This window comes from Copidosoma floridanum, unplaced genomic scaffold, assembly GCF_036245765.1.
Source record: "Copidosoma floridanum isolate Cflo_tuat_1 unplaced genomic scaffold, Cflo_Japanese_pri ptg000013l, whole genome shotgun sequence".
NCBI classification, from domain to species: domain Eukaryota; kingdom Metazoa; phylum Arthropoda; class Insecta; order Hymenoptera; family Encyrtidae; genus Copidosoma; species Copidosoma floridanum.
In genome coordinates, this window is record NW_028321890.1 from 20,371,599 (window position 1) to 20,388,985 (window position 17,387).

The window sequence follows — 17,387 nt, forward strand, 5'->3', positions numbered from 1 at the left end:
CGTACTACCACTCGACCGGCATTTTAATTTTTTTTTTTTTCTTTCCGTCTCGCCGCTCTAAAATTTTAATTACAATGCACGATCGGTTATTAACTAGCTGTATTTTCGCCCGCAAACGCGCGCAGGAGAGAAAAAAAAAAAAAAAAAAAAAAAAAATTTGTTGCATACGCAATCAACTTCCTCGTAGAAATTCCGATGTATATATTTATAGGGTACACGTTTCCTCGAAAATCCACCTCGATATCATAGATGCACCGCACACGCGCGCCCGCTCTAAAAACCCATTATCCCATGGTATATATATACATATATATAGGGGGGTGTATTCAATTTCACTCCGTGTAATTAATATTTGCGTGGCGTCGCTGTAATACTTGTACATATATATATACACGTACCGATCGAACGAGTCCAAAGTTTTCTAAACTTCCCCCCCATGTATATTATACGTCCCGGGGACAATGACAAGTACACCTGTGCGCGCGTGCATTGTAAGATATCTAGCGCGGAGGCCCGGTTAACGTACGTTGCAAATGCACACGCTTTCGATTTGCCATTAATACCGATGGAAAAATACTTTTTCACTGTACGCGCGAATCAACGGGAGCAAGGGACAATATGTACCCGCTTGTACTTACTTTTTCGCAGCGTCATACTTATATACTTGAACCGTGTACGCGCTGTTAATGAACTTTCTCCTCTACGTTATACATGTATATTAGGTGCAACGGGCGATCTTGTCCGGATGGACCGAAAAGTAGGCTAATCGCGTAAATTGGGGATAACCGGGTGTATGCAGTTGGAAACGTCGGGTGTGAGATCGGCTTTTTATTACGAGTAATCCAATTCGGCGCAGAGCCACCGTCTCCTCTTCATCTTTTCGTAGGCTTATACTCTTCATCGACAGGTCGATCAGCCTCGTTTGTCACGGTTTAGAGAGACGACATATATATATAGTAGTCCACGCTCTCTCGCTCGTGACAAGCATGTTTTTTTTTTTTTTTTTTTTACTAACGCTGGTATATAGATCGGTATAAAGTACGTTGTAAAAGTTTTAGAAACTCCAGTATATACACTCACACGCGTTTGGCACATTTATGTACGAACAAATCAGTCGTGAGAACCATATACCTGCTGGAGCCCCTCGATACAATTATATTGCACACACGCACACCCGACACATTATCGTTACAGCGTTTAATCGATGATTGTTCGCCGCGGCTCTCAGCGCGTTTTCTCGCCAGAGGCTGTATTATACTTTTTCCCTTTTTTTTTCTTCTCACGAGCCATTTTTACATGCGCGAGAATATTCTTCGTCCCTGCAGCTGTACATTTCGAGTTAATGAAACTTCTTTGAGCGTGTAGAGACTTCTTTTTCATTTCCCTTCATTTTGACGACGAATGAGAACAAAAAAAAAAATCTAAAGTAATATAGAAACACTTCAAACGCGTCAAAGGTCGAAGCTCTTTTTTTTTTTTTATTCATAATATATGTGTATATGCGTCAAGCAAGTGCTCACACGTCCAGCTTTCTCGAGTTGGTACGTGTGCAATATGCAGGTACTTTGCATTTATGTAGAAGCTCGCGGGTGCGAAGTAATCCGGGCTAATGTCACGGCGAAGTTGGTGGTACGGTATTGCTTCAATTTGAACTCGAGGCTTCGCTGCTGATGCCAAACTTGGGGGAAGTTGACGAGACGAGGGTCGAGAAACGCCCTCTGGCTTCTCGTTGGCTTTTTCTCGGGGGAGAACCGCATCTCTCAAGTTAAACGACCTATGTGTAACTCTGCGAGCGCACAGTTGTGAATAGTGAAAAAAAAAAGGATAACATATCCACCGTCTGATGTTTTTTATCGAGCGAGCGTATAGAAGTGGGATGCGCCAATTTGGCTGATGCCAGGAGGAGCTGGAAAAGTTTTCTCTGTTTTCTCATGCAAATCCTGGGCACTTTGTCTCTCTAATTTGTAAAGGAGCGACGATAGCACTTTCTTTTGTTGAAGAGAGGAGCTGGATTTTTGGAAAGAAAATCAGTGTATACTCAGCTTATATAGTAGATCTAGTCCATCTAGTTTAATTGCTCTGGTATCTAAAAAACAACATATGAAGATTTCTTTTTTATTTGATAGCTTAGTCACAGTAGTGCTCGTTGGTTTCTTTTTTTTCTCGACATTGCATCACACGTGAATCGCTGCTGGTGATTCGAACGTGAAACGTTTACGGTATTACTCTGGCTTGAAAGAAAAAAAAGATAATGGGTAAAATTACGTGAACAATGTATACTCGATTTACTGGCTTCAGATCATGTCGAGATAACTGTATAAATTAGGCGTAAAAAAAAAAACTGCTCGCGCAAGGTTGCATCAGGTATTGAAGGCACCCGCGTCGACACTAACACATACATGAGTACCTGAGGATTATTTTCACTTGATTGATGTATAAAAGTTTAAACCGCATCATTCATTTGTGCACAATCACTACTTGAAACTTGCGTACAATCAATTTCGTCGCGTTACCCTTCGGTAACGCAAGAATATAATTATAATCCCAAATCAGCTAGTAAAAATTTGAATGTCCACGCAAAAAAAAAAAAAGAGACTTATAATGGGTAGGTAAGCCACGATGAGACCCAAATCGGATTGCGCAAGCGAATCGGCTCGCGAAATCTGAAACAAGTATACGCACGTCCACCAGCGGAATTCGCAAAGAAAAAAAAAAAAAAAAAGGAAACCAAACAAAAGACCGCAAAAACCGAGACATCGTCGAAACAACGAGAGAGAAGAATACAAAGCAAGGATTTTTTTTCTTCTTCTCGCATAAGAAATCGCGCGCTTCAAGTATACAACAATACACTCGCTCGCCTTTCTCTCTTGTATAGGTACTTTTCTCGAGGCAAAAAAGGAGGAGACGTCCTTGCTCAGCTCACCCAAATATGCGCTCACTGGCGCGGGTGTATGATGAACGAATTCCTATTCGTACCGCAGACCGTAACGCGTTTTATTGTCGAATCACGTTAGTTACGCATCACCCGTTCATTTCTCGGGGAGCGGGCGTTTATGCATGTGTGATAGGTATCTCCCGAGATATTTCGCTTTCCACTTCGCCGGAGGAGGCCGTCGGGTGATGCATGAAAACTTTAATTCAGGGGAATGATAAGGATTTTTCGGTAATGCGGTTTTACAAAGTGCAAGTGAGTATGCATATATGCACCTGGAGAAACCCGTCCTTATCTCCGGCTGTTCCGGTTGTTGCAAGGTATTTCGCTCTAGTGTGGCACTTTGAGAAAATCTAGACCGGATATGATTCTGTCCTTGCCGACGAACCTGCAAGAAAGGCCATCAGATTAGAAAATTGGAATTACTTACTTACTTGAAATAATGCAAATAAAGGCGTACGACTTTGGATTCTGGTAGCATTTACATATGGATACACGTGAAACAACTGGATTAAAGATATATACTTGTACTTTTGGTTTTCACTTTCAAGGACTCGATAAGTTGGTTTTGCATGTGTCTAGGGGAAAGAGGCTTGCGACTTGAATGTAAAACAGACAGGTTTTTAATACGGAAAATTTCAGTTGTACTAGGGACAAGATGGTTCATTTTAATACTACGGATTTTTCCTATACAAAATTTATTTTAACTTTTACTTGTTTTACGTAAGTTTACAAGACAATAAATTACGCGAGACAATCCATGCAGTTAAAGAAATTCTATAATTTCAAGTCAGTATAAATATTTCAGATGTTGATGTCTTCCTCTGTAACACAGCTCATCTAAGAACATAAAAAAAAAAAACTAATGAGGGATATTTACTCAGAGCCTTGATATTGCAGTTTAAATACCTCAGTTTTTATCAATGTTTGCTAATTTTTCTAAATCTCTCGTATTCAGATGAGCAAAAATACTCAACACGATTTCATCGGGAAGACTATGTAAATTCATTGTCTCGAGAATACTTTGAAGAACCTTGTTTAAACGTTGTTCAGCAGAATCCATTATTTTTCTTTTCTCTAATGCTAAATTGGTGCGAATACTTATCGCATACTCGTCATATCCAAGTGTTTGTTTGGCTTTCAGTAAAGAGCAAAAATCTCTGCAAGAATCATTGATATCAGCATTTTTTAATAATCTGACCAACGTATCTAGCGGCATCGTCATAATGTCAAAGACACTTATTCCGTTATTTACTTGGACTTGTTTTAGTTCGTTCAGTTTTTGATTACAAACAGATAGTACTTCTGCCAACTTATCATTTAATTTAAATACTCCTTTCAGTCCAATCAACTCTGCACTCAAGTCGTTTGAACACAAGTCGATGGCATAGTAAAAAACTAACACATAAGTTAGTTTGTTGAGTATTTGTTTATTTGTAAGATTTGAGAAGGCATAATTCATCATTGAATATAAAATTATGGAATCTTTGAATTCCCATAGCAAGCATGCTATCTTCACATGTTTTTCATAATATCGTCTTTTATAAGAAAGAATCATTTGAAAACGCCTATAAATTATAAATGTATCTCAATTATAAATTTATAGCAATGTTCATTAGATAGTATCGTTTGAATATCAAACCTGTTTGTCCGGAAGCCAGCATCCAACAGCCTTTTGAGGGTAAAATACAGGGCATCGTTTGCAGCGATATCTAGTGCCAAGTTGACATCCTCGCAAGAATAATTGTTTTTCACCAAGTCGATGTAATCAATGTCCACCAATCGATCAATTATGTCCTCGTAACCAAAGGTGATAGCAGCAAGAAGTTCATTTAGTTTCAATTCGTCTTTGTCATAAGGAATTCTCAAGCTAAACGTTCTTTTTACTGCAGAAGAGTCAAGTGACGTCTCGTTGACTCTTGCGATTTTGGCCAACATTGATTTCACCAAATCTGGATTTTTTGTTTTATTTACAGCTAAACAAAATGGTGTTTCATCGAGATTATTGTGCGCCCGTAAATCCGCACCTGCCAAAAAATTTTTTTTTCTTCAACTTATTTGAAAGTAAAAAGTTATGGAATACGAGATTCCTCAAATACTTCTCGGAAGATAAGTTATTTGTAACGATGAATTTTTTGCAATTTACCATACTCAATAAGCACTTGATAGATTTCCATAATTTGCTCCAAGCTACACTTTATGAAAGAATGGTTTCTGGCTAACGAGTGCAACGGCGTGTCACCAAAGACATTTTTTACATTCGGTTCTGCTCCTTGCTTCAGAAGTGATCGAATCACAGTAATGTCCCCATTACAGACAGCTAGATGCAGCTTCGAGAATAATTCCGTCTCTCACAACTTCCATAACTAGATAACGTTTCTACGTTCCCGGAGAAACACTTGATCCCAAGAAATCTTATATTTGATAGCAAGAAGCAGGAACCAGCCGAACCACCGAGTCAGGACGCAGGAGACACTGTACGTATAAGTATACTATGCAAAGCAAACTTTTTAGATTGAAGTTCAATTAATTGTAAAAAAATCACTCATACACAGGTGAACGTTCGTTGTAAATATTTCTGTGACACTCTCTCACTTAACGTTTTGATAAGCGCTGTAATAAAATCGTGCAAATATGCCAAAGGCAAATATGATATTGATATTTGATTGGAAAATTATATAAATTAAAGGGGCTTAGTATTAGCGCCATCTAGCGTTGCGGATTTCTGTCTGAACGTCTGAACTAAAAAGTGGCCCTAAAATTTTGGACAATATGCGACAGTCACAATACCACCCAATCCGGTTCTAAGACCGTCATTTTCACAGTAGAGAAGAGGGAGAAAGAAAATTGACTGACCCGAGTTCAAAATCTGCAAAAGCAAAACTGAGTCAAATACCCCCACCATTTGGCCAAGCTACGCTCTGATTGGTTCGGAGTAGCTGTCGACTTTAGGTGCATTCATCTGCCATTGGACGTGTAGTAGCTACTCCGATCCAATCAGAATGAAGCTGCCTCGCACAGAATAGTAGAGGGGGAAAATAAATTTACCGTCACGAAAAACCAAAATTGAGTCAGAGACCCCCACTATTCGGCCAAGCTACGCTCTGATTGGTTCGGAGTAGCTGTCAACTTTAGGTGCATTCGTCTGCCATTGGACGTGTAGTGACTACTCCGATCCAATCAGAATGAAGCTGCCTCGATAGAAAAGTAGAGGGGGAAAGAAAAATTGACCGTCACGAAAAACCAAAATTGAGTCAGATACCCCCACCATTCAGCCAAGCTACGCTCTGATTGGTTCGGAGTAGCTGTCGATTTTTGGTGCACTTGTCTCCCATTGGACGTGTAGTGGCTACTCCGAGCCAATCAGAATGAAGCTGCCTCGATAAAAAAGTAGAGGGGGAAAGAAAAATTGACCGTCACGAAAACCAAAATTGAGTCAGATACCCCCACCATTTGGCCAAGCTACGCTCTGATTGGTTCGGAGTAGGCACTACACATCTAATAGCAGACGAGTGCATCAAAAATCGACAGCTACTCCGAACCAATCAAAGCGTAGCTTAGTCGAATGGTGGGGGCAAGTAACTCGTCGCGCGTTTTTTTGCGCTCGGGAGTCAATTTTCCTTCCTCCTGCAAAAATGACGGTCTCAGAACTGGATTAAGCGGTATTGTGACCGTCGTGTTTTGTTCAGAATTTTAGGGCCACTTTTTAGTTCAGAAATCCGCAACGCTAGATGGCGCTGGTAATGAAACCCTTATTTTATTTACATTTTTAGAGTTTCATTGCTCAAAATTAATACCTATAATTTACCTAGCGTTGAACTTTTTGAGTTGAATGGGGAAGCACGATTTGGGCCGCACTCTCATGGGCTTAAGTGACCACGGCCGTAGTGACAGAAAATATCTTTTAAAAATTATTGGTGTATCTACTGTCTCTTCAAGAAACTAAAGGATGCTTTTGTGAAAAAGTTAACAATTACGGAGTAACATTGATGGAAGTGTAAAAGATAGGGAGGGGGGACTTATTTCGCACTGGATACACGAAAAAAGTCGTGTAGTGTAGTAGCGTAGGCAAAGAAAATCGGTACGGTACGCATAAAACTGACCATTCAAACTAAAACGTGGAATATACTTGAAGAATACCTCATGTATATTTTCTCAGAATGGGAATAAAAAATAACTTAATAGCAATAAAGTTTATTTATTTGCTGCAAAGAGCTATGGTGTTCACTATGTCACTTTCGCTGACCTTTCATTTTTTTGATCGCGTGTAATGTGAAAAAATGGGACGTATAGGCTTGCTTTGACTGCATTACTTACGATTTTCTCGTCGTTCTAAAACTCATGGAATTATATTTCTTAACACAATTTGCGGTGCATTCCTTTTCTCCATTTTGTATTGCAAGTATAATATTTGCTCGACGGTTGTACCTATTGGGGAATTCATTGATTTTTGCGTTTTGATGTGTGATCTTTAGACACTATGCGCACTTTAGTAATATAAAGTTATATTTGACGCATACTTTCATGATGACATAGCTAAATAAGATGCCCCTTGAGTTTTTCAATTTTTAATGAATTTTTAAAATCCTTTTCATGTGACCTTTGCTGCACATACATACTACACATATTATATATCTTTATGGAATTCATTTTAAACGTTATTTTTAAGTGCTTCTGATTTTTTATCCTCCGTTATTCCCATGGAAATATCTAATTTTTACCTTCAAGTGTATGTCGTAGTGATAAGTAAAAAATTTTATGATGAAAAGTAAAATATACAATCAATGATATACTTCATAGAATACCTAGAATATTATTCTGTTAATGAGTGATTAATGAGACTTTGACTGATTTTTAACTCACCTATCTTTAGAAAGATAACAAATTTAGAGTCTTCTACGTTTGTTAAAGCTTGATTTTTCAGAGTCAAGCGTGACATCATTGTAAAAGCCACGTGTCTCGCACAGCTCACAGTTCTCCCAGTGGTCTACGATATCATTTGTACACCTCTTGTTTAATTTTTTTTTTTTGCAGTGTCGTGCGTGGTTTTACTTTTTTTAGTCGATTCGGGCACCCTTTGTACAGTTGTAAAGTAAAACCAGAGATTGTAGATACAAAACGTGTTGAGCCAGAACCGTAAGTACAGTTTTTTTTATACTTTTAAAATAATGTTTTTTATCTCGTTTCGTACAATTATCTTTATATTTTGTACAATAATTTTATTCCATCTCTTTTTATCGAAGCATTTCGGTTTTTTATACATACTTTTTGTATTGAGTTAGAACTATACTTAAACTTTTAATCGGTGTTTTGCATAGAAGCTGGGCTCTAGAAAGTTTGTTACTTTTTTTCCTGGCTTCTTTATATAAATAATAAAGACGAATCTCCAATTACTTGTGTAATAAATTAATGAAATCGATACGAAATATTTTATTAAGATTTTTTTTAAATTTAAAGTAAAATATTTAAATTATGTAATTAATAATAAAAAAAGTTTAAATTACTTTGTACGGGAGAATGAATTTATTGAGTTCATTTCATACTTTATTCCTATTGCAATAAAAAGTAAAGAATTTTATTAAGTTTAAATTTGTATGAAATAATATAACGGTAAAATAATTCGAATGATAATGAAAATATTAGTAATCAAACAATATTTATTTCTGACTATAATGAAATAGATTTGAGCAACATAAATATTGAATAAAAATCTTAAGGGCTATGTAGCAGAACTGAGTTTCACCTCTCCATGGATATCGACTATTACTTTCTCTATATTTTTATTAATATTTTCAGAAATAGTTTCATAAACTCAGGACCAATCAGGTAACTTAGCTTTTCCAGGCTGACTTTTTTACATTGCAATTACAGAAAAGTAAAAAGGTCAAACAATTATGGAAGAAGAAAATAGAACAGAGGGATACCTCCACGAGGCAGTTCGTACTGGCAATTTTGGCCGAGTTTGTGATATTATAGAAAGGTAGTGCCTATTTCTTTTTCAACATTATTGTACTTCCCATTTATATAGTTGTAAATGTGTTTTCTAATTTCTCAGTGACTCGTCGTGTGTGAACGACTATAATCTTGATTTTAAAACACCATTACATTTAGTCTATGAGTCTAATTATCCTCACAAAAGATTGCGAATTATGCAACTACTGATTGATTATGGGGCGGATGTAAATATACGAGGAAAATTCACAAGTTCACCACTTTCTTTGGCCATAAAAAAAAGACATGTGTGTATTTCATGAAATGTTAAAATTTTGAAAATTTTAATCGTTTCAAATCCATAGATCAATGGCATCAAGCTCCTTCTACAAAGTGGAGCTGATCCAGCTTGGGCCACAGACGAGATGATTGATCAGCTGAAACAAACTCCTCTCAATGTTATAAAGATTCTGATAGAACACATGAACTTAGACTCTAATGTTATTAAATATAAAAATGGTATGCTCTTAGATATGTCCATTTACTTCAGAGATTTCGATTTAGTGCAAATGCTTGTAGACCTCGGGTATGGCGCTAAAATTTTTTTACTGCATTACATATCTTATCTCATCTCATTAAATATTAATTAATTAATTTAGTTGTTTTTGGTATTTTTTAGCGTAAAGAATACGAATATTTATAAAAGTTTATTAGAACTGTGTGATGTGAGCAGCTCAACTCTTGTGCTGCTGCAGCGGCTTATCGAGTACCTGCTAAGCCACGCGACTAAAGTAGATTCGCACGGTCACTTCACGCCTAAAGCACTCAAGTGCTATATGGTGACATATCACCACGACGAAGGACACTTGGATAAATGTAGCCTAAAAAAGTATCTACGGGAGCAGGGCATCGATGACGACGACGATTTGGGTGAATCTGACCTTCATAGAGCTGTCCGAAATGGAGACAAAGAACTTGTCCAATCTTTGCTCGAAAAGGGATCGAATGTCAATGCGAGAAATAATTTTGGTGACACACCACTGCATTTGCTGTTTGCAGTAAATGAGCCCATTAGAGAGGAATGGGTCTTCGACATCGCTAAGCTCCTCATTGAATATGGTGAGTTGGACAAGCATTACAATTTGAGCACCGATTAATTCGTACATACAATACCGATTTTTCATTCTTTTTCTACCGAGAGCACATCCGACTCTCAAAAACGCCTGAGGTTTCGGGACACAAGCGTAGGATTCGCCGCATAAGCGCCATCGCACCGCGGCAACCTTATACGTCCCTCTGACCTTCGGATCGGAAAATAGCCCCGGAGACGATGGTACTTATCCGACGAAAACTACTAAATTTAAATAGTTATTTACACGACTTCAATTCGATAAAAAAAAATTTGTATCTTTACCTAGTAGTACAGGTAAGGAGTTATTCTAGTGTCTTTGTATCAGCGTATTGTCAAATTCACTGAAAAACAACGATGCTATGAAAACTAGGTAAATTATATAATTAAGATGAGTTTTTGTTTCATGAGTTCATTATTCCATGCACTACCTATACGTTCTTCTGTAATTTCGAGTGATGGGAGCAGTTTGAACGAAAAAAAATTACACATTTTCTTTTAGGAGCCGATCTGCGTGCGCATAACTTTCTCGACGAAACTCCATTTTTTAAAGCTGTAGAAATGTCATACGACATGAAATTGATAAACTTCATGCTGAACAAAATCGCAGGAGTCCGCATAAGTGAATCATTGTCCTTTGATTCGTTTTCAACTATAAATAATATAGTATACTATTTAACTGCTGGCCATGACGAGAGTGTACCGAACCTGCACGAACTCATCATTGCCATCGCACTAACAAACGAGCAACTAGTTGATCGTCTACTTGAAATAGATAGAATGAACTTGGAAAGCAAGAATCAGTCATCAGACGTTAACACTGCCTTATTTGCAGCTGTCAACAAAGGTAACTACGCTATGGTCAAAATGCTGTTAAAGGCTGGTATTAGAACCAACAGGTTTGTTATTAAAAAAATAGAGTTTTATACGTATAATTGTAAATAATATTTTTTTTTTTTACAACTCATGCTTTCTATTTACAGAAATTCTGAAAAAGTATTTCTTGGACAACTAAGCTTAATGAGTGATATGAGAATACCATGTTTACTGTGGGAATTTAGAGATAATTTAATGATGTGTACCATTATGGAGGAGGTTTTTTTTTTCTTCATTACGTGCGAAAGGATTGGAAGGATAACTTACTTGTTGACATTCTACTATGCCATTAACTTACGTTTAAATAATTTGGATTCAGTATTCATCCCATTAAAGGGACTTTTCAAGTTACATAGTGGGTTGTCCATTATGCTCACTTCTTGCAACAGTAAATTAAATGAATTGAAAAAAGAAAAAATAGGCAGAATATCAATTTTTGGTTTACTCACGATGGAACTAGATTCTCTAGTCAAACTGTTAAATAATACATATTATTTTTACGCTTGTAAGGAGTTCCTCTTATCGCTTGGTGACGAGAATGACCTTAATTACTACCAATATGCGATTAAAACTCGCCTCGATTTGGCAATCGAGAAGAGACAGTTAATGGATGTTGCAAAAAAATGTTTGAACTGGGCTCTTCAAGATATTTTGATACCAATGAGGATGTACATGTTGCACCATCACATTACTTGGAAGATTTTGTCTTTTCTAACAATGAGAGACTTGGAAAGAGTCGCAAAAAATTATGAAAAAAATAAAAAAACAGTAAAAATTCAAGTAAAAAAAACAATCTGTAGTACCTGTAAAAAATCCTGTAGGACTAATAAAGGGAAATCTACAGAGACCCACAAGAGTTTTTGCAAAGCCTGTGGGAGTTCCTGGACAACGTCATGCAGAAAATACGCTTTTTTTTGCAGAAATGCCAGTAGACAAATATGTCTATCAAATCATGCAGAATCTTTGTAAAAAATCAGGAAATCTTGCGTTAACAAGCGTCATATTCAAGTGACTAATTGAAATTGGTAATTTACATGTTTTTTTCGCATTAAATTTTACAGTGACTTTTTTGTATAGTATAAGTGTAAAGATGAGCTTCCATGTAACGTAAGAGACGCTGTCAAAATTGTTTATTGTTAAACAGTAATTCAGTAAATCAACTAACAAAACATCTAATCAATAACGTAACCAAAAATCCTATTAAAGCATGTACGTTTTTCTTACCAAATTTGTGTGAATTTTGGTCGTATAATAATTTACTAAGATTCTTTAAATTACCAGATTATCCATTTTTTGTATTTTGAGAAAAATTTCTACCAAATGATTCCTTAATTCATTTTGGAAGCAATATTATTTTAATAAAATTTTTAAAGGAAAAAAAAAGGAATAAACTACGTATAGTACAGTAAAGGCTTCCAAAGAAATGCTAGCTTTTTATAAATTGGTGTTAACTACAGATGAATACCCACTAAACAGTAGTAGATTATATTTATTTTCAGCAACATGTACTTTTGGTAGAAAGAAAACAGTACTTTTTCATGTTTTTCAGTGATATTTCTTAAGTTATATCAACTTATCATTGAATCAAAACGTCAATTGTTTATGTTTTAAACCAAAATAACCTATGAAATGTTTTTTTTTATCGAATAATTGTATTCAGATGTTTAAATAATAACATTTCTTGGTATTTTTTTATTATTTTTATTATTTTCATTTTTTTGTAAAATAAGAGTAGAAAATATCTATACAAGAGTAAGTTTCACAGCAAAAAAAAAATTTCACTTTATCTGAACTTATATTTCCTGAATCATATTTGTACTTTTGTTATATCCATGCATCTCTATGTATAATATTCCATGCACTTTATCAATTGTATAATTTTACTAATGAACATGCGTCGTGCCAATAAACTACCATACAATTGTATATTTTTATAAGTTGGCCTTTTTGTATTTTGCCCGATGATTAACTAAAATAAAATACAATGAAATATCTTTTATTATTTTCATCAAAGGTGTTTATGTGATCGGAAAAGTTATAGATTTCACTGAAATAAAAAATTTTGCACACTTTTATTTAGAAGTTAATAAATCTTTAAGATCATTTCAACTCTGACACTAGATGTGGATACAAAAGTTGTAGATCCTAAGAAAATGCAAATTCTCTATATTTTTAGGTATATACCGTTGAAAGATACATTAAATGCTCTAAAAATTAAAGAAAGTGTTTCGCAAAATGAAAAAATCGCTTATTTTTGCTACAACCTACATGTTTTAGATTCATGTGTGGTCGAGGAAAGTTGTGGATCTTTATCTATGTTTTTGTAATACTCACTTTAATCGAAAACGTGATAACTATGATCCAAATAATAGTAATAGTAATAATAATAATAATAATTTGTAAAAAAATAGTTGGAAAACTGAGGTAATCATTCTAATATTGAAATTATTTAAAAAACTCATACAGGTATGGTCGTACTTGTCGCTGTTGCAAAAAATTTGGTAGTCGTGCAAAATTTAATTTCTGAATGAATTTACTCGCTTTTTTTTTTCAACGCTTAGCAAATATACCTGCAACATACGATTATTTAAAGCGTAAACCCCGATTATTTGGTAACAGGTACCAACTTGGCGGCACGGTATATAATAACCGTGCAAAGAAAAAACGAGCCTCCGTATACTTCTAATGTACAGATTGTCGTATTGCAAAAGCAAAATTTTATCAGTCCAGCGAAATCAACATCCACCCTCTCGCGCAAGTAACAAAGAGGGTGATCGACACGCGAAAATCGATTCACTAGTACTGTATAATATATACGTGCCATACGTAAGACATATAGCTATCCTTCATAATGTTCACGACCCAACGTGCGCGATACAATATACGATAACAACAACCGCAGCAGTCAATGGATGGACTGTGGTAATGATTATAATCGCCGGACGCGAGATGAACCGGCGTAAGTTTCACGGCGCTGCTTCCTCCCCCTGCGCATTGACGCAACACACAAACACTCATAAATACGCGTATATGGACACAAGAGAGATAAAACACCAGTAGTGGGTACAGGTACCGAAAGTGTAATTTATACTTATCGGATCGCAAATTTATATATCCTCGCTAAACCTCTGCTTTGCGCGTGTGTTCGCGAGATGGTATATACATCGGCCGGAAGGAGAGAGCAAACGATTCGCGGATGACGGGTAACTATAGTGGGCGCTAAATTTATCGAAACGGCGGATCTGTAGTACCGCCATTGCGAGCCGTTTGTTGTATCTCACTTCAATTTCGAGGTAAGCCCTTGTAATGTACCTGACACGCGGGTGTGGATTGATATCGTAGGGAAAGGAACGACATTGTCTCTCCTCGAAAAGCTCGAAACGAAGGAGCACCAGCGAAAAGATTTGCCGACCAAAGAAAAAGTAACGAAACCTCGGTGCCCGTTTACCAGCACGCCTGTGAGTAGAGCGAGCAAGTGTGTACAACATATATACAAATGAACACCTCCTCGCTCCTTTGCGAGGGAAAGGATGTTATATAGTTCAGTAGGTGAGGCGCGCTAAGGAATTCATTTTACTTTTACCGGCGCCCGAGGCCACGGGCTTATTACTCTCACGTGTATATAACATATATGTTTGTTCGACTCCCATCAGCGGAGAAAAAAAAAAAAAAAAAAAAAAAAAAAAAGTCACCGTGTATACCTGCACGGCTGCGAAAAACTAGGTCAACCCTGTGCGCGTATGTGCCGGCCCATACGGCAAGTTCAACGCACTTTGCTTTTTGGAGACGTATTTTCTTGTCTCGTCCATAATGATTGTACGTACACGCGCTCTCTTTTCTCTCAAAATCTCCGAACACGCGGGAATTAAAGTGAAAGGGAGCGCGTATGGGCGGCCGTGTGTGTTTGTGATTGTACCTCCGCACCCGATACTTTGGGGAATAACGATCCTTTGACATCCTCTCTTTTTTTTTTTTTTTTTTTTTTTCTTCTTCTTTCTTGTATACTCGTACTCTTCGAAGCGGAAAGAAAGTCCTCGGAAAAGTAAAAGTCTCTTCGGATAATTTGAAAAAAAAGACTTGCACTTGACACGTACATCGGCTTCAAATTATGATACCAGCGAGCGATGAAAATCTGTGGGTTGGGCTTCTCATCTGCAGGATGCTTTTTCTATCCGATATGAATAATAATCCACAGAAGCTCGATAAGAACTAGACAGTGTATACATCAATAATTTATGACTTCACTTTAGGAGCTTATTAGCTTACAATTAGTTGGAGGTTGGCGTGTAATTCCACTGTTCCCTATACACCTATACTCTGTATGGTAATTGCAAATGTTATACGGTAAACGGATATCGTTGGGACGTTTAATTGCATCGCGTATGTATGTGTGTGGTACACTTATAACTTGTTGTTATTATTTTTATGTATACCCACGTACGTACGTACGTGTATTGTCGTGGCATTATATTGTACCGATGATAATTTTATGGAAACAAGAGCGCGACTTTCGTGCAATTAAAATCGGTATTGTATGCACGAACCAAACCTATTTCTATACTTTTAAATGTATATGCATATAAATACCGATTTAAAAAAAAAAAATTACTTTACGAGAGTCTGATGTAGTCTGTGGCAGGAATTAAGAGTTGTCCGATCGCCAGATTAGGAAGTAAATAAGTTTTGCTCATTAATATGGGAGTAAATCGGCATATTGGCGAAATCCTCCTACGAGAAAGTACCATTCGCTTGACACGAAACGTGACACATTAGCCAGAGGTACAATCATCGTAAGTTTTGATGATAAAGGGAGTTGTTCCATCATAAAACATTTTTAAGTGATCAAAGTGATGGAATTGGAATGTATGTTTACAAAACGATCAATTCGGTATCGCTTGACACGTCAAATAGGCATATATATATATATGGCACTGCTCGGCACTTCAGCACATCGTAATGGAATCTGATTGTGGGTGGATTGACGTTTACGAGGACAATAGTGACGTTCTATTTATTGCTTTTTGAAATGGATGCGTACGTATATGTTCAATGTGTATTGTACTCGGTTCGAGCTCAGCTCAAAATACATTTGCTGAGTGCACTTGCATGTACTTTCTTATTTTCTTTAAAGTTTCGTACCTTTGCACAACGGCATAATTCGTATAGTTTGGTAAACTCTTGGTGCCCCAATAACACATACGCTGTGCAGCAATATAATTTGAGAGTATATATACAACCTTCACGTGTAGTAACTTCATAAAGTATATACGAACTTCTCTAATTTACCAAACTAAACTTCAAAGGGCTCGTACGAAGTGCTTTTAGAGTTATTATTAGAAAATACTTAATGTATAAATGATGTTAATTTAATTTAGTTACGGATGATGTTTTGGTTTCTTATTCGCTTTAGATCAGATCTAATTACTGGTGTGAGTAATGAGAACAATCTCAATAAGCACCTGTTGCAAGTGGCAAGATTCGTGTGTGTTCTATTAGTGTTGAAGAAAAAAAAACAAATTTTTTTCAAGAATGCATCTTGGAAAGAGTGTTTTCCAATACCATTCATGATAATTTAGCTTTGAATGCATATACCTTTTTAGAATTTTCATTTATAAATAAAAAATCATCATATGTACAATTACTTTTATTGCACATGTGCTAACTTTTTCCCCCGTTACATTTGTCACTGCAGTATGATCCAAGTATGTAGCATCGAAATGTTTGTATGATACTTTTATTGTATCATAAAAATACCGATTTTGTTATGCCATAAATAAGCGTACACACTTTACAAACACGCGAAAATGTCAATCGTACAAACATTCCACCGCAATCAAGTATCTCTCTTCCTCCTCCCACACTAAAGAAAAAAAAAAAAAAAAAAAAAAAAAAAATGAAAATAACGTGGAAGCGACAGTGATATTTCCGACGCAGGACAAGTGTGTAGTACATACCGATTCTGATAAGTGTATGTATTTACTCGTAGCTTCGGCTACTCTACCATAGATATATAATGAACTGCCCACTACAATCAACGACCTTTGGGTGTTTATCTTTCTTTCTCTCTTTCTCTCTTTTCATTCTCGTGCCGAGTGCCGAGCAAGTAGAGCACTTTCACTGGCAACAACAACAATAACAGCATCAGAAACGAGAAAGAGAGAGAGAGAGAGAGATGCTCTCTTGTTATTGGTACTCGTGTATGGGGCGTGTGCCGTATTTTACCGATCGCAATTTATAAATCACTTAACTTGCTTATGGTCACGAGTGGCCATATGCAACGAGATAATGACTATGATGATGGTAGTGATGAAGAAAAGTGTATCGGTAATTACATAGGTACGGCGTTGCTTTTTATAAAAATGCTCTACTTTGCTCCCTCCTCCTCGAAGCGACGATCGTTGGTATTTTCGTATATATACCGGTCGCGTGGCTGATGTATAAACCATCGCGTAATTTATCGATACCTTTTCTCTCTCTTTTTGCGCTGATTCGTGTATTGGTTATAATTGCTCGTATGAG

The 17,387-nt window shown here is 36.6% G+C and overlaps 1 protein-coding gene across 1 annotated transcript; it reads right to left on the bottom strand.

Annotated features, from left to right (window-relative positions):
- Positions 1–3,721: 3,721 nt before the first annotated feature.
- On the bottom strand, positions 3,722–5,263 carry LOC149374951 (uncharacterized). The gene is made up of 4 exons (XM_089590932.1): positions 5,079–5,263; positions 4,575–4,959; positions 3,842–4,500; positions 3,722–3,772 (listed from the first exon to the last, which is right to left on the bottom strand). The coding sequence occupies exons 1-3, from the start codon at positions 5,107–5,109 to the stop codon at positions 3,843–3,845; spliced, it is 1,074 nt and encodes a 357-aa protein (XP_089447058.1). The 5' UTR covers positions 5,110–5,263; the 3' UTR covers positions 3,722–3,772; position 3,842.
- Positions 5,264–17,387: the final 12,124 nt, after the last annotated feature.